This window comes from Trachinotus anak, unplaced genomic scaffold (assembly GCF_046630095.1).
Source record: "Trachinotus anak isolate AG129_WGS33_773 ecotype Australia unplaced genomic scaffold, CSIRO_AGI_Tana_v1 ptg000002l, whole genome shotgun sequence".
NCBI lineage: Eukaryota > Metazoa > Chordata > Actinopteri > Carangiformes > Carangidae > Trachinotus > Trachinotus anak.
The window spans coordinates 26,930,515-26,953,401 of record NW_027273853.1 but is presented as its reverse complement, the minus strand read 5'-3'; the positions used below and the strand labels follow the sequence as shown (position 1 = coordinate 26,953,401).

General features: G+C 42.0%; 3 protein-coding genes across 4 annotated transcripts; all 3 read right to left on the bottom strand.

Annotated features, from left to right (window-relative positions):
• Positions 1–3,702: 3,702 nt before the first annotated feature.
• Positions 3,703–6,128, bottom strand: LOC139606689 (uncharacterized). The gene is made up of 4 exons (XM_071458963.1): positions 5,846–6,128; positions 5,371–5,614; positions 4,474–4,611; positions 3,703–4,159 (listed from the first exon to the last, which is right to left on the bottom strand). Exons 1-4 carry the CDS (start codon positions 6,022–6,024, stop codon positions 3,890–3,892), a joined length of 831 nt encoding a protein of 276 aa, XP_071315064.1. The 5' UTR covers positions 6,025–6,128; the 3' UTR covers positions 3,703–3,889.
• A 3,294-nt stretch (positions 6,129–9,422) lies between these two features.
• Positions 9,423–11,874, bottom strand: LOC139606679 (uncharacterized). The gene is made up of 4 exons (XM_071458951.1): positions 11,585–11,874; positions 11,110–11,353; positions 10,213–10,350; positions 9,423–9,898 (listed from the first exon to the last, which is right to left on the bottom strand). The coding sequence occupies exons 1-4, from the start codon at positions 11,761–11,763 to the stop codon at positions 9,629–9,631; spliced, it is 831 nt and encodes a 276-aa protein (XP_071315052.1). The 5' UTR covers positions 11,764–11,874; the 3' UTR covers positions 9,423–9,628.
• Positions 11,875–13,264: 1,390 nt separating this feature from the next.
• On the bottom strand, positions 13,265–21,824 carry gtse1 (G-2 and S-phase expressed 1). 2 transcript variants are annotated; one of them, XM_071458921.1, is made up of 12 exons: positions 21,688–21,824; positions 21,375–21,471; positions 21,235–21,292; positions 19,884–20,619; positions 18,564–18,725; positions 18,275–18,410; positions 16,984–17,382; positions 16,587–16,641; positions 15,367–15,585; positions 15,020–15,257; positions 14,618–14,734; positions 13,265–13,623 (listed from the first exon to the last, which is right to left on the bottom strand). In XM_071458921.1, the coding sequence occupies exons 2-12, from the start codon at positions 21,394–21,396 to the stop codon at positions 13,534–13,536; spliced, it is 2,232 nt and encodes a 743-aa protein (XP_071315022.1). In that variant the 5' UTR covers positions 21,397–21,471; positions 21,688–21,824; the 3' UTR covers positions 13,265–13,533. The 2 variants fall into 2 exon arrangements, with proteins under 2 accessions (XP_071315022.1, XP_071315030.1); XM_071458929.1 differs by having other exon boundaries at positions 13,265–13,620.
• Between the last annotated feature and the right edge of the window lie 1,063 nt (positions 21,825–22,887).

Sequence of the window (22,887 nt, the reverse complement as noted above, 5' to 3'; positions counted from 1 at the left end):
AGACAACTCACTCACTGTCATGTTTGGTTGGAGATACTGAATCCAATGCAGCTAATGGAAAAAAATGTCTTTAACTTAATTTAACAGGTGAATAAACTGGATTTAACAGGTGAATAAACTGGAGGACGACAGACAGACTGACAGAGACAGAGGGGAAGACTCCTGGACAAACACACAAAGGAGGCAGAGGTAACTGAACACAGATGAAACACATAAAGGCAGGGCAGACAAGGAGGGAAACACAAGACGAAGACAGGAAGTAAAGTTACATGAGACCCACAAGGGAGGTGAGAATCAAAAACATTCAGTGTCCTCTTAGGGCAGACCCTGACTGTTGGGAACTTAAGGTTCTAACTGGAGCCACAATCCACCAGGACACAAGGGTTGTGATTAATATTCCTGTTTATTCAGTTTACTCAGCGGGTGTGTTGGTTCCCGGGATGCTTGCCATGGTTCTAGACAGAGAAAAATCATTATTTCAATCTGGCCTTTCACAATTACATTATTACATGAGATCATAAATATTATTATCCTCATTTAATAATTAACAAAAAGAACAGAGAATAGATAAAATCATATCAACCAACGTTCAAATCCCAACTAAGAACGATAAAGAAATGACCACCTGCATTGAAGATAACTCAAAAGACACACAGCAAACACCCACCAGAGCTCAACAAGGTGAAGAGGGGAACTCACCCTGACCCGTATTTATAATGTGGGAGGAGGCACACTCACAGGGTTAGGGACCAGTTGGTGCCTCCTTGTGGAAAGGAGGAATATGAAGTTGGAATCTCTAACAATGACACTCTCTGGCTTTTCAAAATAAAACTCAGCGGTCATAATTCTTCTATATCTGAAGGCTGTAAGGACGGATGGCCCTTTCTACCATCTTCTGCTCTTCTTGGTTGGATGTTCCTCCAGGGATGGGAATCAGTCAGTACTTATCGTTGTTGTATTTCTTTCTGTGCTCAGGGTTGATTTAATTCTGCAGAATCACTTCTTGCCGTTCCTCTGGACATGAATGTTTTGGCGTACCCGTCTGCCTCAGAGATGTCTGGGGTAGATTAAACCCCCTGCCAAACGCCTCCCGTGGCCCTGGTTGTTAAATACAAGTATGAATTAGAATTTAATACCACTCTACTCAGTGCTATGGAAGCTGAGGAGGCCATAACTACAAATATTTTTTTTATCATCTCGAGATAACAAAGCTCATTATCTCAACATAACGACATATTTTCAGGAGAGAACAATTTTTTGTCAATCATCGAACAAAAAAACGAACAAAAATATTATTTTCTCCTGTTATTTCAGGATAAAAACAAATCATTTTGTCCTGATAATATGTCGTTATCACACAAAGCTTCTTATCTGAAAACTCCTGCAAAACTACTCAGAGTTTAGCCAAAGTCAGACAAATCAAGTTACAGTCTTTATAGTACAAGGTTGTCTCACTGTTATCAACATTAGCTTTGGTTGAACTGCAAATACATTTTTGCTGTGGACTTTGACCCCAAGCTCTAACAGTAGAGTCTTACAGTAAAATTTATGGTTGGCATGAACAGCAGGAATAATTACAGCTCCCACTCACCAGAATGTGTGTATTTCACAGCTCAGCTTATATAATACTCATTAAAAATTTTACCATGTCATAGATTTTTTTCATGTTGTAGCCTCAGGAGTTTGGCTATTGAGTCAGACGTTACTTCTGTCATTAATTTATCATCATACTAATTTGGGAGCTGAAACCAGTCTTTACACCTACTCTCCAACTCTGAGTTTCCAGTTTATTAGGCACACCTAGCTAAAACTAATACAGTCTAATACAACAGTCCTGCAATAAACCCACCTTCATTAAAGTTAAAATGTTCAGATGTAGTTGAACCTGGTTTAAAGAGGTGTTGATTCAACTTTGTGATGATTCTGTAGGATGTAGTTTGTGGTGCTGCTGAACTGTGTTGTATTGTACAGAGAGGTGTTTCTGTTATTTAGCTGATCCTCTTTGATATGAATGGGATGGACAGATTCCTCACACTTATTCTTAATTCTGATCAAGACAGGAAATTATTTCACTCTTGGTAGTTTTATACTGACCAAGATTTTAATAACTGCATGTGAATAAAAACAGGAAATTCTACCTCCTGTAGCATCACCTGTTAAATAAGTGGGTCTGTTGTGTGAGTTCATGTCACTCAATATACTGCACATGCATTCATATTTATCTGTCAACTGCAAGCTCAGTGGAAACAGAGGTTGTAAATAAATTACGACATACAGGAAGTACATGACTTAAACTTCCACTTAAGAGATAAAGTGTCCTCACAAGTGTAGTAATGTGTGTGTGTCTCCGTCACCATTTCAACATGACTGAAATCCAGATGAATTGCTGTTATCACCTTCATAAGTTATTAACAGGATATAAACAGGATAAAGCACTGATATGAATTAAAGGTCATTTGAGAGAATCCCATCCCTGACAGATATGACATGATCGGCTGGAAAGAAGACATCTCCCAAATGACCTTAGATTCATATAAGTGCTTTATCCTGTTTATATCCTTGTACACACGTGGACAAAATTGTTGGTCCCTTCCGTTAAAGAAAGAAAAACCCACAATGGTCACTGAAATAACTTGAAACTGACAAAAAGAATAATACATTAAAATTTACTGAAAATTAACTAATGAAAATAAGACATTGCTTTTGAATTGTGGTTCAACAGAATCATTTTAAAAAACAAAGTGGCCTGGACAAAAATGATGGTACCCTTAACTTAATATTTTGTTGCACAACCTTTTGAGGCAATCACTGCAATCAAGCGATTCCTGTAGCTCTCAATGAGACTTCTGCACCTGTCGACAGGTATTTTGGCCCACTCCTCATGAGCAAACTGCTCGAGCTGTCTCAGGTTTGAAGGGTGCCTTCTCCAGACTGCATGTTTCAGCTCCTTCCACACATGTTCAATAGGATTTAGATCAGGGCTCATAGAAGGCCACTTCAGAATAGTCCAATGTTTTGTTCTTAGCCATTCTTGGGCGTATTTAGCTGTGTGTTTTGGGTCATTATCCTGTTGGAGGATCCATGACCTTCGACTGAGACCAAGCTTTCTGACACTGGGCAGCACATTTTGCTCCAGAATGCCTTGATAGTCTTGAGATTTCATTGTACCCTGCACAGATTCAAGACACCCTGTGCCAGAAGCAGCAAAGCAGCTCCAGAACATAACCGAGCCTCCTCCATGTTTCACAGTTGGTACAGTGTTCTTTTCTTTGTATGCTTCATTTTTGTGTCTGTGAACATAGAGCTGATGTGACTTGCCAAAAAGCTCAATTTTTGTCTCATCTGTCCTAAGGACATTCTCCCAGAAGCTTTGTGTCCTGTCAATATGCATTTTGGCAAATTCCAGTTTCGCTTTTTTATGATTTGCTTTCAACAGTGGTGTCCTCCTCGGTCGTCTTCCGTGAAGTCCACTTTGGCTCAAACAGCGACGGATGGTGCGATCTGACACTGTTGTGGGTTTTTCTTTCTTTAACGGAAGGGTACCATCAATTTTGTATCTCTATTTCTATTTAAGCAATTTTGCTAAAAAAGAAAATGATACAAGTTTGCAGAGACAATGATAACAAACTCTGTTGAACTTTAATTTAAAGTAATGTAATAGCTTATTAAAGTTTATGTGCAGGAAATTCACAGACACAGGCAGATTATTGTAGTTTGTTTATTCCATCTTTCCATAAAGCAAGCATTATTTTCCCATACTCATCTTTATTAAATTTGACAGCGAAGGTATAGAGTATTTTGAGAGTATTAACAGACCCACTGGCTTCTCATAATAAATCTCAGGGAAAGAAGTGGTCAGGTTTGTGGGTTTTCTTGTGATCTCTCTCTGTTAGACCTCTTTTATCAGAAGGCCATAAGGACGGATGGCCCTTTCTACCACCCTCTGCTCGTCACCGTCCGATGTTCCTTGGGGGATGGGAATCAGCCAGTACTTATCGTTGTTGTATTTCTCTCTGTACTCAGGGTTGATTCGATTCTGCAGAATCACTTTGTAGTTCTTGCCGTTCTTCTTGGAGGTGAATGTTTTAGCGTAGTAGATCGCCTCAGCGATTTCTGGGGTAGAATAAATCCCCCTGCCATACACCTGCCCTGGGCCTGGCTGTTTAATACAAGTGTGAATTAGAATTTATTAACATCAGTTGCGTATAATCTTTATCACTAAGAACAGTAACACTACACAGGCACACATTGCTTACAACATTATTTTTAAAAAGTATATTTATTACTCTAAAATGAAATTATTCTACGATAATGTGAACATTGAGTAAATATAGAAAACAGACAGTTCACACACTGAACACTGGTCTTTTAAAATTTTTAAATGTATGTAATGAAATTTAATGTGTAACTCAGTACTGCAATGTGGACATTGTACTGTATTAACACTGATAATAATGAATATATAAATCAAACCTTGTAGTGTCCTTCGATGATGCCCTCAGCACCTTTCTTTGACGTCCCGTGGTAGGACACAGGCCACTCCCCTGGACAGGACTGGGTGCTACGGTAACTGGTTCCCAGCCAGGTATTTCCATCATACTTATCCAGGACCTGTGACAAAATATTTACACCATGTGACATCAGATATTTGACCTGGTTTCTGACGAAACAGTGAGGTTAGTTATTAGCAGTTATCTGGAACCATAGACCGTATGTAGAAATGGACGTGGACTCCAGGTCTGCCCTAAAGCTGCATTCTATCTAATGACCATCAGGGGGCGACTCCACTGGTTGCAAAAAGAAGTTGGATTGTATTGAAGTCTATGTGAAAATGTCTCTACCTCTCACTGATTTATTACCTCAGTAAACGTTTTCCTGATGAGTTTCTGGTCTCAGTCTCTAGTTTCAAGTCTTCTTCAACACAACATGATGTTCATTTTTTTAATTATGGTCCATTTAGAGGAAAATATATGATAAAGCAGGGTTTGCATTAGGGCGGGGCTACTTTGTGACTTTTCCACAAATCATTTTAAATGGAAAATTGAAAGGACACATAAAAACAGAAACTTCTCTGCTGGTTGTGTAAACAGGGGTGTATAAAGACAGGTCGTAAATGGTTCAGTGTGACTGGTTCCAGCTGCAGCAGGCAGCTCTGACAAACCCTGTTCAGCAGCAAACAGCAGCCAGACACAGTTGGACGCTCACTAGTGAACACAGTGAAACACTTGGCAGCAACAGAGCCAGATATTAACCCAGTGAAGTTGAAAAAGGTACAATCCCTAATTTTGTGCAGAGCCCAAATCCCAAAACATCTGGTAAACTGGAAGGAAATTCTGGGATTAAAGTCTAACAAAACAAAGATATATTCACCTTGAGGCCAAAACGGAACCAACCGTTTGGGCGTTCGTACTTCTCTCCACCTCTCCAATAAGTCTCGGTGTCTCTCAAATGGGTGAAATCATAGTCATATTGCGGGGCGAAGAATTCATCTTCATCGATGATGTGATTCCTTCCTGAACCAGTGTCCCTCTGGGTCACCCCTGGGAAGTCACTCACTGGTTCACTGCCTTGCAAGATGGATTGGATGCGGCCGAAGCTGCATCTTGACACCTGGCTGTAAAGTGAGAGGTGGAGATGCAGTTTCAAAGCTCATTAATCTCAGTCTCTTCTTGCAGTCATTCACATCTGATCTATATCTATACTGCATGTTCACAACACGCTCGGCAAATAGAGAAATGTTTTCACCAACTCTAATATACAATCTGTTTGAACCTGCAGTGTGGCCCAGTTTCAAAATGATCTTCTCAGGATTGAGGCTAACAAAAATCACAGCTCCAATAATTACCTGGTTTCATCTGCATCCAGGACAGTAAAGACAAGTTGTTTGATCAACAGCTGCTCCGGCTGTGCTGCTGGAAAGCTTGCAGTGTGAAAAGTAGCCCCTGAACTCTGTTGTCGAACAGATGCTACATTGGCATTGAGGAGGGCACTCAAAGCCTCTAGTGCTATGTCTCTATCAACCATCTTTACAGTTGGCTCTTGTATTACAAAAGTAATGAACTGTCTTCAGTCGGAGGTTTCTGAAGTCCTGTCTTCTGGCTGGATGGAATAAGGAAACCCAGTGAACTGAAGAGGGAAGTAAAGCTTGTATTTATAAGCAGACGCCTGCTAATATAAATAGGTCATTATACTTTTTTTTTTTTTTTTACCTTGCGTGGATTACTGCTTACCTCACCTTCCTATCAAAGTCCAAAGACATGCACGTTAGGTTCATGGGGTGACTGTAAATTGCCTGTAGGTGTGAATGTGAGTGTGAATGGTTGTTTGCTTATCTATAAACTGATAAGCCATAACATTGTGACCACCTGCCTCATACTGAGTAGCTCTCCCTTTTGCAACCAAAACAGCCCTAATCCATCAAGGCATGGATTCCACTAGACCTCTGACAAAACATGAATGAAATTCCAAAGAATCTCAAAATATCATGATAAAGGTTCTGTGCTTTGCAGAGGTGAAAAGTTTGCCGTAAGATAAGGAAGCAAAGTAGTAAAGCAAAACGCTGCAAGTTCAGTGGAAACAGAGGTTGTAAATATATCAAGACATACAGGAAGTACATGACTTGAACTTCCACTGAAGAGATAAAGTGTCCTCACAAGTGTAGTAACGTGTGTGTCTCCTTCACCATTTCAACAGGACTGAAATCCAGATGAATTGCTGTTATCACCTTCATAAGTTATTAACAGGATATAAACCGGATAAAGCACTGATATGAATTAAAAATCATTTGAGAGAATCCCATCCCTGGCAGATATGACATGATATGGCTGTGTGGAGAGCACACATAAATCCATACCATATTGGTTTGCATTAGCAGTAACTTGAGGGAAATTTCTCTCAATTAGATAAGATACAAATACATGTGTGCATCATTTCCTGTCAATTCCTTCTTTATGTTGACATAATTTGAAACCCACACAGGAGAGGCAGACTTCACCTTTAACATTGAAATTGCTATACATAGATATAGATCTAATTACAGAGAAAACGTAATTCCAACATAAATAGTATCAAAAATGGTTTTTAAAATAATGAAAGTTTTAACAAATTATGAATTTAAAAACAGAGCAAAAGATCTTTTTTATGGTTCCCCTCCAGACACATTTTAAAAACACTCTGCTATGATCAATATTTTCATTTACATGGTTTTCGCACATAAAAAGTGGAAAAAAGTTAATTCATGGATTCATGGATCCAGGAGCAAATATGACAGGCAACATGCTCCGCCCACCACCACATCCTGCACTGAGTCCACAGGTGAAAAAGCAGTGGGTATTAAGATGGTTGGCATTAGTTTTGTGTTTTGCACCAAAATTGGCGACGACAGTTAACACATTTAGCATCTTTTATTTAACTATGTTGTTTGCTTGTTAGCTTGTAACTGGCAGTGGCTGACACAGTGTTAGCAGTTGTGCTAATTTAAAGACACACAAAAATAAAAGCTCACTCACCTTCAGGGCAAAGCATTGATAACCACGTGGGCGTTCATACTTCCCTGCACCTCTCCAGTAAGTCTGAGTGTCTCTCAACTTGGTGAAATCGTAGTCGTATCGTCAAAGAATTCCTCCTCGTCGATGATGTGAAACTGAAGCTATCCTGTTGTTTCGTCTTTAGTGAAGTTTTGGTTCAAACTGATGAAGTTTGTTGCTTGCAGACCTCCACCTTGGACAATGTTTTGCAGGATGCTTCTTGACACTGGACTGTATGAGAGCAGAGCACAAATTAAATGACTGATCTCTGGCACTGAGTGAAATTAAAAATCTTCAGGGAAGAAATGCTGAAATTACAGAAACACTTTGTCAGGTACAGCATCACATTTTTTTATACTATTGTAAATAATTAGACTCCCCCTTGGTCTCCACCCCTATGTTAATTCTTGACTCCTCCACTGAATCTTGATATATTGGCTACTTGTGGATTTTGGCTAAAGGAGCTCTTCCTGCAGAACTGTCAAGATTGATACAGAAACAAAACCGTTAAAAACCTGGTGTGCCACTTTCAGAAATAATATTCACAATAGATTTTTAAAAAAGAAAGATGTGCAGTATTTACCAGTTTTCATCAGTAGTGCTGCTCCTGCAGAAACATGACAGTCAGTGACTCATCCTCTGATCTTTGTTGTTGAACAGAAGTTACGCTGACATTAATGCCCAAGTTTGGGCTCCTTGTTTGTTTCTTCTGACAAATATAAAGGCAGTGTGGAAGTGGTCTTGTATTTATAACGCCTCCTGACACTGCAATTTTACATTATCACAAAAACTGGGAGGTCAGACTCAGGGATTTTGTTTGTCAAACTGAAATCTGAATGACAAATAAATACACAGCAGTTAACAGTTGGTGTAGTTTACACAGAGACGATAAGTGCTGACCAAGACGTCAGCGAAGGGCAACAGTTTGGACAAATACATTTTGTGAGTACTGAGGTCAGGAAGACTTCCACAGGATTTTTACTTAGCAACCAAAAGTGGAATTTCTAAAGTTATTTAAAGTTTTATTTAATTGTTTATAGGTTATATGTATACACAGTACCAGTTTGGACACACTTTCCCATTTAAGTGTATGGGAAGATGTGTCCAAACTTTTAACTGGTACTGTGTATATATATATATACATATATATATATATATATATATATACACACACACACACACACACATATATTCACTGCCACTAGATGTCACACTACACCACCTCAGACCAAAACAAATGCTGTCCCCCTCCCTTTGGCCACAAGGTGTTATGGAGCTCAGTGAAGCACAGCTGAATGCATTTACACTGTGGACACAAGAACCAACAAAAAAACAATCCAGCCACAACCATTAGCCCGTGCTAGCATTGCTGTGATATGCCCCACAGCAAAGCTAGCAGGAAGCCAGCTAACAATAGCAACATTTGCCGAACACATTTCCTAACATTATGAACTACTGTGGCCGGTCCCTAATGAAAACAGACATGTTGTACCCATCAAGTTACTCCCACATCGAGGAGAAGAAAAGCCAGCTCCATGTTAATCTGGGGCCCTTGAGCAGCTCATGAGGCTCTTCATCTCAGAAAAGACAGACCAGTATTGGCTCCACGTACAGTCGCCATCTGTCTCTTATTGAATCAATGTGGGATGTATCATTGTTTTGAAATTTTGGACTGGATACAAACTTCAGTTATGAATTTATTATTTTTAATTAGTGCAAATGATAACTTTACTTTTACAATTTGGGCGTTTGACACATTTCTAAAGTTGATTATAAGCATCCACTGTGTTCTCGTTGGTTTGCAGAGACAATGATATCAAATTCTGTTAAACTTCAATTTGAAGTAATGTAATGGCTTATTAAAATTTCAGTGCAGGAAATTCACAGACACAGGCAGATTATTGTAGTTTGTTTATTCAATCTTTCCATAAAGCAAGCATTATTTTCCCATATTCATCTTTATCAAATTTGACAGCATCAGAGTATTTTGCATGAATTACCAATGACAAAGGTAACGTTTCAAAGACAACACACCCACAGGCTTTTCAAAATAAAACTGAAGAAGTGGTCAGGTTTGTGGGTTTTCTTGTGATCTCTCTCTGTTAGACCTCTTTTATCAGAAGGCCATAAGGACGGATGGCCCTTTCTACCACCCTCTGCTCGTCACCGTCCGATGTTCCTTGGGGGATGGGAATCAGCCAGTACTTATCGTTGTTGTATTTCTCTCTGTACTCAGGGTTGATTCGATTCTGCAGAATCACTTTGTAGTTCTTGCCGTTCTTCTTGGAGGTGAATGTTTTAGCGTAGTAGATCGCCTCAGCGATTTCTGGGGTAGAATAAATCCCCCTGCCATACACCTGCCCTGGGCCTGGCTGTTTAATACAAGTGTGAATTAGAATTTATTAACATCAGTTGCGTATAATCTTTATCACTAAGAACAGTAACACTACACAGGCACACATTGCTTACAACATTATTTTTAAAAAGTATATTTATTACTCTAAAATGAAATTATTCTACGATAATGTGAACATTGAGTAAATATAGAAAACGGATAGTTCACACACTGAACACTGGTCTTTTAAAATTTTTAAATGTATATAATGAAATTTAATGTGTAACTCAGTACTGCAAGGTGGACATTGTACTGTATTAACACTGATAATAATGAATATATAAATCAAACCTTGTAGTGTCCTTCGATGATGCCCTCAGAACCTTTCTTTGACGTCCCGTGGTAGGACACAGGCCACTCCCCTGGACAGGACTGGGTGCTACGGTAACTGGTTCCCAGCCAGGTATTTCCATCATACTTATCCAGGACCTGTGACAAAATATTTACACCATGTGACATCAGATATTTGACCTGGTTTCTGACGAAACAGTGAGGTTAGTTATTAGCAGTTATCTGGAACCATAGACCGTATGTAGAAATGGACGTGGACTCCAGGTCTGCCCTAAAGCTGCATTCTATCTAATGACCATCAGGGGGCGACTCCACTGGTTGCAAAAAGAAGTTGGATTGTATTGAAGTCTATGTGAAAATGTCTCTACCTCTCACTGATTTATTACCTCAGTAAACGTTTTCCTGATGAGTTTCTGGTCTCAGTCTCTAGTTTCAAGTCTTCTTCAACACAACATGATGTTCATTTTTTTAATTATGGTCCATTTAGAGGAAAATATATGATAAAGCAGGGTTTGCATTAGGGCGGGGCTACTTTGTGACTTTTCCACAAATCATTTTAAATGGAAAATTGAAAGGACACATAAAAACAGAAACTTCTCTGCTGGTTGTGTAAACAGGGGTGTATAAAGACAGGTCATAAATGGTTCAGTGTGACTGGTTCCAGCTGCAGCAGGCAGCTCTGACAAACCCTGTTCAGCAGCAAACAGCAGCCAGACACAGTTGGACGCTCACTAGTGAACACAGTGAAACACTTGGCAGCAACAGAGCCAGATATTAACCCAGTGAAGTTGAAAAATGTACAATCCCTAATTTTGTGCAGAGCCCAAATCCCAAAACATCTGGTAAACTGGAAGGAAATTCTGGGATTAAAGTCTAACAAAACAAAGATATATTCACCTTGAGGCCAAAACGGAACCAACCGTTTGGGCGTTCGTACTTCTCTCCACCTCTCCAATAAGTCTCGGTGTCTCTCAAATGGGTGAAATCATAGTCATATTGCGGGGCGAAGAATTCATCTTCATCGATGATGTGATTCCTTCCTGAACCAGTGTCCCTCTGGGTCACCCCTGGGAAGTCACTCACTGGTTCACTGCCTTGCAAGATGCATTGGATGCGGCCGAAGCTGCATCTTGACACCTGGCTGTAAAGTGAGAGGTGGAGATACAGTTTCAAAGCTCATTAATCTCAGTCTCTTCTTGCAGTCATTCACATCTGATCTATATCTATACTGCATGTTCACAACACGCTCGGCAAATAGAGAAATGTTTTCACCAACTCTAATATAAAATCTGTTTGAACCTGCAGTGTGGCCCAGTTTCAAAATGATCTTCTCAGGATTGAGGCTAACAAAAATCACAGCTCCAATAATTACCTGGTTTCATCTGCATCCAGGACAGTAAAGACAAGTTGTTTGATCAACAGCTGCTCCGGCTGTGCTGCTGGAAAGCTTGCAGTGCGAAAAGTAGCCCCTGAACTCTGTTGTCGAACAGATGCTACATCGGCATTGAGGAGGGCACTCAAAGCCTCTAGTGCTATGTCTCTATCAACCATCTTTACAGTTGGCTCTTGTATTACAAAAGTAATGAACTGTCTTCAGTCGGAGGTTTCTGAAGTCCTGTCTTCTGGCTGGATGGAATAAGGAAACCCAGTGAACTGAAGAGGGAAGTAAAGCTTGTATTTATAAGCAGACGCCTGCTGATAAGAAAGGTCAGGATTGTGTAATAACTGCTGTTTTTGGTGTGGACATGAAGCAACATGCTTATTGGCATCAGTATGCATTGTGGCAAAAGGTGCCAATAATGATTCAGTGCGGTACCTGAGGGTGAGGATGTGCAACACCCACCTGTTAATGCATGAGCACATTTCCTCCCACAGTTGATGTACATGCTCATAATTATAGTGTAGTATATAGTTTTTACTATATAGAATATATTTATTGTGAAGAGGCCGAGTAGAAAATACACAAAATAAATGAATAAATCCACAAACTCCAGGAAGAAACAACAACTCTGTCACAACAGCAGCTTAGAACAGATCACACCCTGATTCTTGGAAATTGTCCTGTTTGTCCCTTGTTTGTTCCTTGTAAAAACTTGTGAAGGTGATTACAGTAATCCATCTGAATTTACAGGCAATTTAACTTCTGATGAAATTGTGAAATACACTCAAGTATTACTACACATGTGAGGACAGTTTCTCTTCAGTGGAAGTTCAAGTCATGCACTTTCTGTATCTTGTAATTTATTTGCAACACCTGTTTCCACTGAACTTAGAGCGTTTTGCTTTTATCTTTTTTTTTTCAATAATTTTTTGGGGCTTTTTGTGCCTTTATGATAGATCAGTGGAGACTGACAGGGAAGGGGGTAGAGAGAGGGGAATGACATGCAGGAAAGAGTCGGACCGATCGGGAGTCGAACTGGTGACTGCCTGCTAAGAGCGTCTTGCACTCACTAACCACTCGACTACCAGGCTGCCCGTTTTGCTTTTATCTTACAGCAACCTTTCCCCCTCTGCCAAGCACAGAACCTTTATCATTATATTTTTTTGCATTTTTAAAATCTACATTAGCAAAGCAAGTGGACGGAAAGATCTATTCCCATTGAGAACCACGTTGATAGCAAAGTTAAACACCTGCACAGGCTGGTGGAAACGGCCTTGATGAGGTTTGTTCTTCTGGATGCTCTTAAGAGGTTTGGGAGCAGAAACCAAGTCTGAACATTGGAGAGAGTCAAATCGTTCCAAAATGAACGATCTGACACTGATACCAATGATTCAGCAGCTGAGCGGAAGTGGAAGTGAAAGTACACTGGGTTTGACTTTCTCTCTCCACTTCACTTTTCTTTCTTCACATTTAATTTCACTTTTAAGTGCAACACTTTGAATGTCTTCAAGGAGAGACTGACGAGTACTTCGTTTATTTCCTACATTTTCAACCCTGACTTATATTATTATAGCAAACTCTTCCATAGGTTTAGATGATTTAAATGACCTTTCAGTATGGTTCTGGGAGAGCTCAGAAATACTTATATAAAAACACACAGGATCATCAGTGTTTACAGTAGTGACATGAACAACATTTATTCAGACATTAATAAGAGCAGCGAGACGGAGACAATGAAAAGTAGAATCAGGTGCAGAAAAACTTCAGCAACCTCTGAATATTTTCATAATTTAAAACACAATACTTTGATTCAGTAAAGACTTCACTGATTAAAACCATGTTGTTAACAAAATTATCATTAAGAGTTTCTGAAGACAGAAACCTGTTAAGTCCAGTTTACTGCAGACACCACGAGATCCAGGTCTTCAGGAGGACCTGGATCAGAAGGACAGGTTGATGAGCGGAGCGTTGTTCTCCCGCTTGTCTTCTGGGCTCCACTTGATGAGCGGAGAACTCAGGTCGATCAGCTGCTGAAACACAACAATAACAAACACTCATTGTCTGGTAGGTTTTTTATTTTTATTTTACCCTTTTAAACACAACTTTTTATCTCCTTCCCATGTCTTTATGGAGCTGGCTTTGTGCACGGAGCTGTGGTACAAACTGCTGCCACAGAGCTGCACAATGAAATAAGAATTCATCTGTTATTTACCCAAGAAAAAAATAAAAGCACTGAGGTATGGTGGCCGGAGATCCCTTCATTTATTCATTTATTTGAGAAAAAACTATTTAAAAAGCCCTTAATTAAGTACAAAATATAATTTAAGGGTGCATGACTTAATTTATGCATCAATTTGAAATGTGACAAACTCATCAGTTATCATTTAATATTCATTAAACTGGACGATGTTATCTTTGTTCTGTCTGAGGCAACAGCTGCATCAATCCATTCATTAATACAATTAAGTCATTTTGAAATGAATATCCCAACATCTTTAAAGGGACAAAAACATTTTCCATTTAATTAAAAATGAGGGTTTTATGGTTTAAGTTATGGGAAGGATTTGATATTATTTAGTCACGGGTATTTTACCCCTTAAAGCTTCTTAAAATTAGATATATGAACGTGATTTTAAAGTTATACTGTTCCATTTCTGTCCACTTTGAAACAGTAGAAACAGCTGTGAACACATCATCATCACCATCACCTTTGTTAAATGTTCACCTGCTGCTCTCTGACTGTGAAACGATGAGAGCTCCTTAAATCTGACAAGCTGCAGATTCGGGTGATAATTCTCTGTAGGTTCATCTCAATCAGAAACACATTTCATATGGTCATTTGATTCATCTTTATTAAATAATTATAGCTTCTTATTGACTAATAAGAGACTCAGCCCAAAAGTACACTGAAGACGGAGGCGGAAGTGTCCACATACTTTTGGACATGTAGAAAAACTTCACCTACCAATGCTGTAACATTACAGCACACTGTCTGTAGATGTATAACCAGGTGTGAGGTGTTACCTGAGTCGTGGTGCAGGACTTGTTGCTGGTGCGGATCAGGTCGGGGGTGTTGGTCAGGTCGATGAGCAGCTTCTCCTGAGGCTGCAGAGTCGGAGCTGGAAGATCCAACAGGAGAACCTGGAGAGAAGTTATTTGAAGGTTCAGAGATTTTGCACTTCAGATTAAACTGGACAGCTGGAGATTCATCAGTTTCTCCAACAGAGGAAAAAATAAAAAAAAAAATAAAAAAAAAATCATACAACCAGATGCACTTGAGAAACTGTTTTATGAATCAGACTCTAACAAATGCAGGATACAAAAGTTTCCAGATTTACTACAAATTCCCTGTCAGACATGGGCAGATGATTAGAACTGGTAGAACTGGTAGAACTGGTGAGTGTGTTTAAGAGTGTGATCTCTGACCTCCTGGGTCTTGCTGTTGCTCTCCTCTGTAGTGTCCAGTTCGATCAGGTTTCTAATGGGCTCTGATTGGCCCTGACTCGGGGCTCCGGGCTCCACGTTCTCTGCCTGGTCTGGCTGTGGAGCACTGAAGGGCGGGCTGGGGAGGGGGGCTGCAGGGGGCTGCTCCTCCTCCAGACAGAAGGGCTGGATGTCAGGGGCATCATCTGGCTCCGCCTTCTGCATGACTGCAGGGGCGGGGCTACACAGAAACAGCAACACAGAGATAATTAACAAGGCCGGACCTCATCGTGTGTTGTCATGGTAACAGCAGCGTCCCTATTGGTTTACAGCAGTTTAAAATATCCCACCTGCAACTGCTTTCTTTCCTGGCTGAGCCGGGGGTGGGGTCAACGTCAAAAGTGGGCGGTGGCTTGGTAGCCCGGGTTTGGTTGGTGGGCGTGGGGATGGCGGACATCCTGCGTCTCACAGGGGTGGGGAGGGCGGAGGGGCGGCGCGCCTTCATCTGCAGTGACCTGCAGCCGCCAGCAGACGGCGTCAGAGGAGCAGCAGAGGGCTTCTGAGGAAGACTACAGGAGAGGAAGGTGCTAAGTGATGACATCATTGATCTGTCAGAAACTTAATGGTCGAATTCAGACCCAACAAGTGACAGGACAGATGTTCCAGGTGTTTTCTCCTGGATGATGCGTTTACTACCAAACAATATCCCTCAGTATTTAACCCTGCAGTAACAGATGTGAAGGTGAACACAACACTTATCAATCATCACCTTTTATGTTGATATTGTGAACTTGTTGCCTAATTACACACTAAGCAGTTACAGAGAAACATTATCATTTCAGTGTGGAGTGATGTTTTTGTCCTCCTGATAAATCCAAGTCCAGTGCTCCCTCTTCTTTTAGCTCTGTTTTTGGTCTCCACCACCTCCTGAGGGAAACATCTGGCTCTTTAGCTGCTAATTGCTCCACTACCTTCACCAGCTGCTCTCTGACTGCGTCTGTCTGCTGCTGAACAGGTACAGGACATTTTTCTCTGAGCTTCCTGCTGCAGCCGAAAACAAACAGGTGATAATTCTCTGCAAGTTCATCGGTACAAGATGACATTTCACAGACATTTAATACATTATCAATATAAATGTATTAATTGTAGCTGCTTTAAAGTGACTTCCAGGGTCACCTATCGCTGACTATGCATGTTGAGTGGTAAAGAGATCCATCGATCCACTTCTCCTTATGAGGATATGGGGGGCTACACCCTGGACAGTCTGTCACAGGGTTCACATATAGAGACAAACAACCATTCACGCTCACATTCATAACTATGGGAACTTCAGAATCATCAGTTTACCTGCACACAGAAAGGCCCCAGGGTTCTCCGGTTTTCACATTCAGTGTTTCTCAACAGAACACAATGAAGAGAGTGAAACCAACATTGCCCAGATTGCTAGTAAACTAGTAATTCACTCTGCAGTGTTTGAACAGGTTCAGCAGAGTCAGAAAATCTGTTATTTTCCATATATGTGAATGATGTCACTGTGAAGCTGATGCTGAAGTGTAGTGATGTCATCTACCTGTCCACATTGCTCGCCGACATCAGTCTCTTCGGCTTCAACATCTTTGAGACGTCTGGAGATTAAAAACAGAGAGTGGCAGACAAAAAGGTGTCGTCAGATGATTCAATACAGAAACTGAAAACCTGCTTTTGTTTGACCAGTTTAATCAGAAATGGATCAGATCTGAATCCAGCTGAGGTCAAGATCCACACGGAGGTTTTGTGTCAGTAAAAATAGAAGAGTGACGTTATTGAAAATTGTGCTAAACAGAAAAATTACACAATTTCAGTGCCTCCTCCTGTTCTGAAGGCAAACAGAACAAGAGTTTGCTGAACGAGCTCCAGGATGTGAAACTGATCTGATGACGGAATAAACTGACATTAAAATCACAGCTCTGACATCATCAGCGTCTCACCATCGCCGTGGTGGACTCCTCTGACTCCTCCGCTGGGTGTCGGTATGACCACGGCCTCAGGTTTGGGTTTGGCCTTCAGGCCGCTCTGCGGTCGGACTGATGCGGTGGGAGGTACGGAGGTGCTCCTCTCCAAAACTCTCTTGGCGGGCGTCATCTGGAGGGGCGTGGCCTCAGCCCTCTTCAGCGGTGTGGACCTGAGGGCTTTGATGCGCTCTGACTCAGACAGATTCCTGCCGTGGGCGGACAGCGAGCGGCGGCCTGCGGTGGAGGATGCTGGCTCTGCGGCTGCATAGACGGTGGAGCGACGTGGTTTGCTCTGATTGGCCAGTCTGTTGACACTGCTGGGGGCGGGGCCAGTGGAGCCGCTTAGACTCCGGTTGAGTGAAGAGTTCAGTTTACCTGAGGAGACACAACACAGGTACTGCTGCATGTTCTGATTGGACGATGAGAGCATGTTAGTCAGCTGGTTAGTTCACAGTCAGCAGGTTACTTAGCTGTTAGCTAGTTAACTAGTAGATGCTTAGATTGCTGCTAGTAAACTAGTTAGCCTGTTAAGTTAGAAGTAGCTGCTCATTTAGACAATAACTGTTTAGCTATGTGTGAAAACATGAGACACATAAAACCACTGAGAATCTCACAATAAGACTTTGGTCCTTTAAGCTCATATATTCTGTTCGTTTATACTATAAACTTTATTTTTGTGTTGAAATGTTAAAAGGTGATGAGCAGCAGAGAAAACCTGCCTGACAATGAGCACTTTAGTGTGTCTGTCACTATAAACTGAATTTACATAATTCACATTTGAATTTGATTTGCTCAACTTCAATAATTGCATTAAAAAAAACAGAATTTGCATCATATTCTTTTAACGTGTTCTTGAACTTGAATAACTTTATCTGAATACAATTATTTGAAATTCAATTTATTAGTTTGAAACTAAATTCCAATAAACTTGAGACTTAATGTAAATATTATGAAACTGAATTTACTTGCTCTGAAGCTGTATTTGAACCTCACTGAAAATTCAACCCCTGCATATACGTCCACATTCCCATAATTCAAATTCAAATTCAGATTCAATTCAGTTTCACAGACTGGACTCCAGCTGTGATCACTCCTGACTCCAGTAAGGTTGTGTTTGGTTGTGTTTGAATTGTGTTGCACTCGTCCATGTTTCAATATGGACGAATGCAACACAATGATTTATGTGTTATTTGTTCAAATATATTGTGTTTCGTCATTATTGTAACTTAGATGAAGATCATGACCATATTTAAATATGAATTTATACCTTTAGCAGGAGACAGAGACAGGCTGGAGTTGAAGCTCGACACTGAGGATGAGGATGATGATGTGTTCCTCCTGTCTGTCACTCTCCTGCCCTGAGGAGGCGGAGCTTTCACACCTGACAGGTTCCTCATTGCACTCTGATGGAGAGAAAAACATCAGTCTCATTACATGTGTTTATAATAACTTATCTTACTTGTTTGGCTGCAGCGACAGACTCTGTCCGACAGGTGGAGCTGATTTCCACTCAGTGGAGTTTTTAGCACCTGCGCGACAAGGGACAGGTATGTTACCTTGGTGGGCGGAGCCAATGTGCGTTTCCCCAGTTGACTAGAGTTGAGTGAGGAGTCGCTGATGTCAGAAGCCACACTCGCCGAATCAGAGAGCAGATCCTCACAAGACTCCGCCCTGCTGGAGGGACGAGAGGTCGGGCTCCGCCTCCATCCCCCAACCGCCTTTAAAATAAAGAGAGCAGAAAGAAAACATGAACATCTTCATTCATCTATTAACACAGTGGTTCCCAAACTGGGGGTCACAACACCTGCGGTGAGTCATCAGATAACTGAGGGGTCACAGATGATCAGTGGGAGGAGAAGTAAAAACTGTTCTGTGGCAGAGATCTGTATTCTTACACAAAAAAAAAAAAAGGCTGCCACTAAAGCCAAGATCAGGTAGTTGCAGACGTTGGCGGCAGCACGATCAGTGGTGACTGACGGAGCAGATGTGATGTCACTTTGCCAACATTTACCATAAATGAACCATTAGTTTGTGTATGTACACAAAATTAATAAAGCAGGACATGTGTTTGTTTTGTTTTACTGTATGGAGAGTGTCTGAATATGTAGGCGATTTACAATATCTGACATTATTCTGTATTAGTCTCTGTGCACCACTGATTGTTCACAGTATTGGGGAGTATATTGTTACTTCGATTACAATGTCCAGTAACATTCAGGTAGCTCGGGAACTATCAGTAGTTTTATTTGATTTCTCTTGTAAGAAAAATTTGTAGGAAGTGACTGCTGTACATCCCACAGATGATCCAGCTGCAGTTCACTCTACTGATTCAGGAGAAAACTGAGCAGTGGGATGCTTGTTTTGACACTACAGAGCCGGGGGGGGGGGGGGGGGGGAGGGGGGGGTGTCCTGAAGGAGGCAGCTGCCTCATTAGAGCTGCTCAGTGTGGTGAGAGCTGGTCCCAGCCTGTCAACCTCCTGAAGGCAGAGCCTTTTATTAACTCACTGATACTGAGGTTTAAGAGTCATTATGTGTAAACATGCAAGAAAATCAATGTTAGCTTCACTCTTTCCATTATTGTTTGCCCTAGAACTGCTCTAAACTACTGAACATACCATAAAACACTTATATTTTAAATGTCTTGGTTTGTGAAACACAGTAGAAATTCAAGAACCTTGTACTGAAGATTCACAAGGTTCTGTAAGCTCAGGTTCTGGATACATGTCACAGGTTGGTGAGAACCTGCAGTGACGGAGGTTTACAATATCTGCTACTGACACCAGATGGCGCCACTGACCCTGTCGTTATTTTTGGTCTTTTATAAATGGAGTGTTTCACCTGTGAACTGAAAAGTAAAAAACAAACTTTGCTCCTACTTTGCTCGGTGGCTGCAGTCTGGTTTTCTCCACCTTGCTCTTGTTGGCTGAACAGGAGGTTGGCGGAGCGGCTGGTTTGCTCGGCAGCACGATGCCAACACCCAGCGCGGCTTTCCCTCGCAGTGCGGTCTTGGGCTGGGCCCTGGCGCCAGCAACAGGGCTGGAGGTGCTGAGTCTGGCAGTGGGGCGGGTGGATGGAGCTGTAGAGGCACGGCGGGTGGATGGAGCTGTAGAGGCACGGCGGGTGGATGGAGCTGTAGAGGCAGTGGCGGGGCGGGTGGATGAAATTTTGTTGGGGGCAGTGGGGCATGTGGATTGAGCTGCATTGGTGCTGCCTCCTCCCAGCAGGCGGCGCTGGACAGCGGGGGGCAGCTGCTTCATGGGACTGTCCTGCACGCAGAAGGTCTGGCGCTTGATGGGGCTGAGGGCACTGGCGGTCTGACCGAGCACGCCCAGTTTGGCCTCTGCGTCCTGAACGAACTCCTCCCTGTCCGTTGTAGTACCGGTGGTCATGTCACCCTCGCCGTGCTCCTGGCGCGGCTCGCCGCTCTGCAGCTGGGTGGCCAGTCTGTGGGCTTCCTGACACACAGCCTCCAGCTGATCCCCAGTCAGCGGGCTCCAGCTCGCCCGCACGCCACCGTCCTCCAGCCGAGACGCCACGTGAACAGAGACACACCTCTCTTTATGGCTGACCGGACCTACGAAGACCTCATCCTCATCTTCATCACCTTTGGAGCTGCAGAGCAGAGAGAGACATCAGGGCCGAGAGGAACACAAACAGCTCTGTGAAGAGATGAAGCTCAGACCTGCAAACTCGAAAGGGATGAAGAGGGTTGACGTCCAATCTGAGCAAAACCTCTGAGATAAGCATTGGATTCATTTCCGTTTCTGCTTCATATCGAAGTCTTAAATTTTCCTTTTAATGCAGAACCAGAAGTTATCGACCACCGCGTTCACTGTTTGAAATAAAAAGTGGTGGCTTCTCTATCATTACTAATACTACAGTGTTGTTTACTTTCATTAAGAGACCTGATATTTATATGATCAGAGCACGATGTGTGCACACCACACACAACAACCTAGTTTCATTTTAGGCCTCAGCACACAGCATTCACTTCATACTCAAACGTTTGGGGTGGAGGTGGGGATTGGGACACACACCCCTGGTCTGCCGTAAATGAGGCACAGTGTGTGGAAATATTGGACTTAAACATTGACTTTGCCCCAAGCAGAACTATGGAAGACGGTGCTGATGCCACACGGAATGAAAAAGAACTGGTTCAGTGTTCCCGCTGTGTGACCCCGGCCCCGTCATTACTGAGCTCAGCAGACACCGACATGTGCTTCCTACCTGGCAGGTGACAGGGAAACATCGAAGTCAAACTTCTCATCGGTCAGAAAGAACAGATCTGTTCGGAGACACAAACGTGAACCATGAAGACGTTAAGGAACACGAACACGGTGTGGACGGTGTGGTGGAGGCTAACTCACCGCTGTTAGCTCGACAGTCCATCCCGCCGTTGGTTCTCCTCTGTGGGACACAGACTGATCCAGATCGGACCTGCAGACCTTCAGCTCTCCGAGTAAACTAGAACAACATTTCAAACAAACAGTTCTTTAAGAAACATTAACTTTAAAACCATGCTAAGTTTAACGTTAGCTTGCTAGCCCGTTAGTTCTCCACCCAATCAAACGGTAACTGACATGAGCTTTAAACTGAGACTTTAAACAGGAAGTTTGGTTCATTCAGCGGCTCACGGGACTCACAGAGAGTCTCCGTTAAACTAACGTAACAGTCACAAACCTCAAGTTTCTCTGAAAACTCACAAATCTTCTTTTTTGCTCCGCATTCAAACTGCGAGACGAACACATACACAAACAATTCAAATCTGCGGCGCCGCGGGTCATGTGACTCACACGCCCTCAGCCATTGGTTAGAAGTTTATGACGAGGCCGCGAGTGGAGTTGTGGGTATTGTAGTCCACAGAGTTAAAGCCGATTTTTGGGTTTAACTAAAATGATTTAAAACGAACCGTCACATTGATAAAAAATAAAGAATGTTTTAATAAGGATTAAGTCTGTTTGTCTGTCTGTAGATTTTCTCATCCAAAACACATTTGAAGTGTGTGGTTGTTGTGGACCTCCATTTATAGTTAGCATACACAGTACATCTACATGTACAGCCTACTGTAGCTTAACATGTGGCCTACTTCCTGTGGCTCAACCCAATCAGCTGCCATTTGGATGCAGCCTCTCCCTCTTCTTGTGAAATCAGTATAGGGCCACTCCCAGACCCATTTGCCCTGTTTTATTAAATCTAAAGTCTTCTCCAACAAAGCAATATGAGTCCTCTGAATGTTTTCTTTCATAAAATTGTAACTTATTTTTCACAACGTTTATTGTTGTTACCATTTTCTTAATAATCAGCCGTTTTTCTCATAAAATCAGTTATTCTTGAAACATTAAAGGAGCTGTCAAGTTTTGCTATTGCTACATAGCCAATGTTAGCATTAACAGATATTTACTTACCAGTCTTGGCAAGCCCTCAGCCATCATTGTGTTTGCAAGACAAGAGGTTATAACCATGACGCCTCTGAGCAGCTCTACGTCTTCAGAGCAGACTGCATCAGAATCAGAATCAGAATCAGTTTTATTGCCAAGTATGTTTTCACATACAAGGAATTTTTTCTGGTGATTGGTGCAATTGATCAGCAACAGTGGGGCTCTCTAGCCTTGTTGATGAGGCTAATAGCAGATGGGAAGAAGCTGTTTTTGTGGCGAGAGGTTTTGGTCCTGAAGGACCGCAGCCTCCTGCCAGAGGGGAGTGTCTCAAAGAGTTTGTGTCCAGGGTGGGAGGAGTCAGCTACAATCTTCCCTGCACGCCTCAGAGTCCTTGAGGCGTGCAGGTCCTGGAGGGATGGAAGATTGCAGCCAATCACCTTCCCAGCAGAGTGGATGATACGCTGCAGTCTCTCCGTGGCAGCAGCAAACCAGATGGTGATGG

What these genes read in the sequence shown, in the direction of transcription:
- LOC139606689 (XM_071458963.1), bottom strand. Translation starts at nt 6,024, where the DNA reads ATGGTTGATAGAGACATAGCACTAGAGGCTTTGAGTGCCCTCCTCAAT. An exon ending in CTGGATGCAGATGAAACCAG is followed by an intron (nt 5,615 to 5,845) that starts GTAATTATTGGA and finishes CTCACTTTACAG; the next exon opens with CCAGGTGTCAAGATGCAGCT. An exon ending in GGTTCCGTTTTGGCCTCAAG is followed by an intron (nt 4,612 to 5,370) that starts GTGAATATATCT and finishes ATTTTGTCACAG; the next exon opens with GTCCTGGATAAGTATGATGG.
- LOC139606679 (XM_071458951.1), bottom strand. Translation starts at nt 11,763, where the DNA reads ATGGTTGATAGAGACATAGCACTAGAGGCTTTGAGTGCCCTCCTCAAT. An exon ending in CTGGATGCAGATGAAACCAG is followed by an intron (nt 11,354 to 11,584) that starts GTAATTATTGGA and finishes CTCACTTTACAG; the next exon opens with CCAGGTGTCAAGATGCAGCT. An exon ending in GGTTCCGTTTTGGCCTCAAG is followed by an intron (nt 10,351 to 11,109) that starts GTGAATATATCT and finishes ATTTTGTCACAG; the next exon opens with GTCCTGGATAAGTATGATGG.
- gtse1 (XM_071458921.1), bottom strand. Translation starts at nt 21,396, where the DNA reads ATGGACTGTCGAGCTAACAGCG. An exon ending in CATTGGCTCCGCCCACCAAG is followed by an intron (nt 18,411 to 18,563) that starts GTAACATACCTG and finishes TCTCTCCATCAG; the next exon opens with AGTGCAATGAGGAACCTGTC. An exon ending in AGTCCTGCACCACGACTCAG is followed by an intron (nt 13,624 to 14,617) that starts GTAACACCTCAC and finishes GTTGTGTTTCAG; the next exon opens with CAGCTGATCGACCTGAGTTC.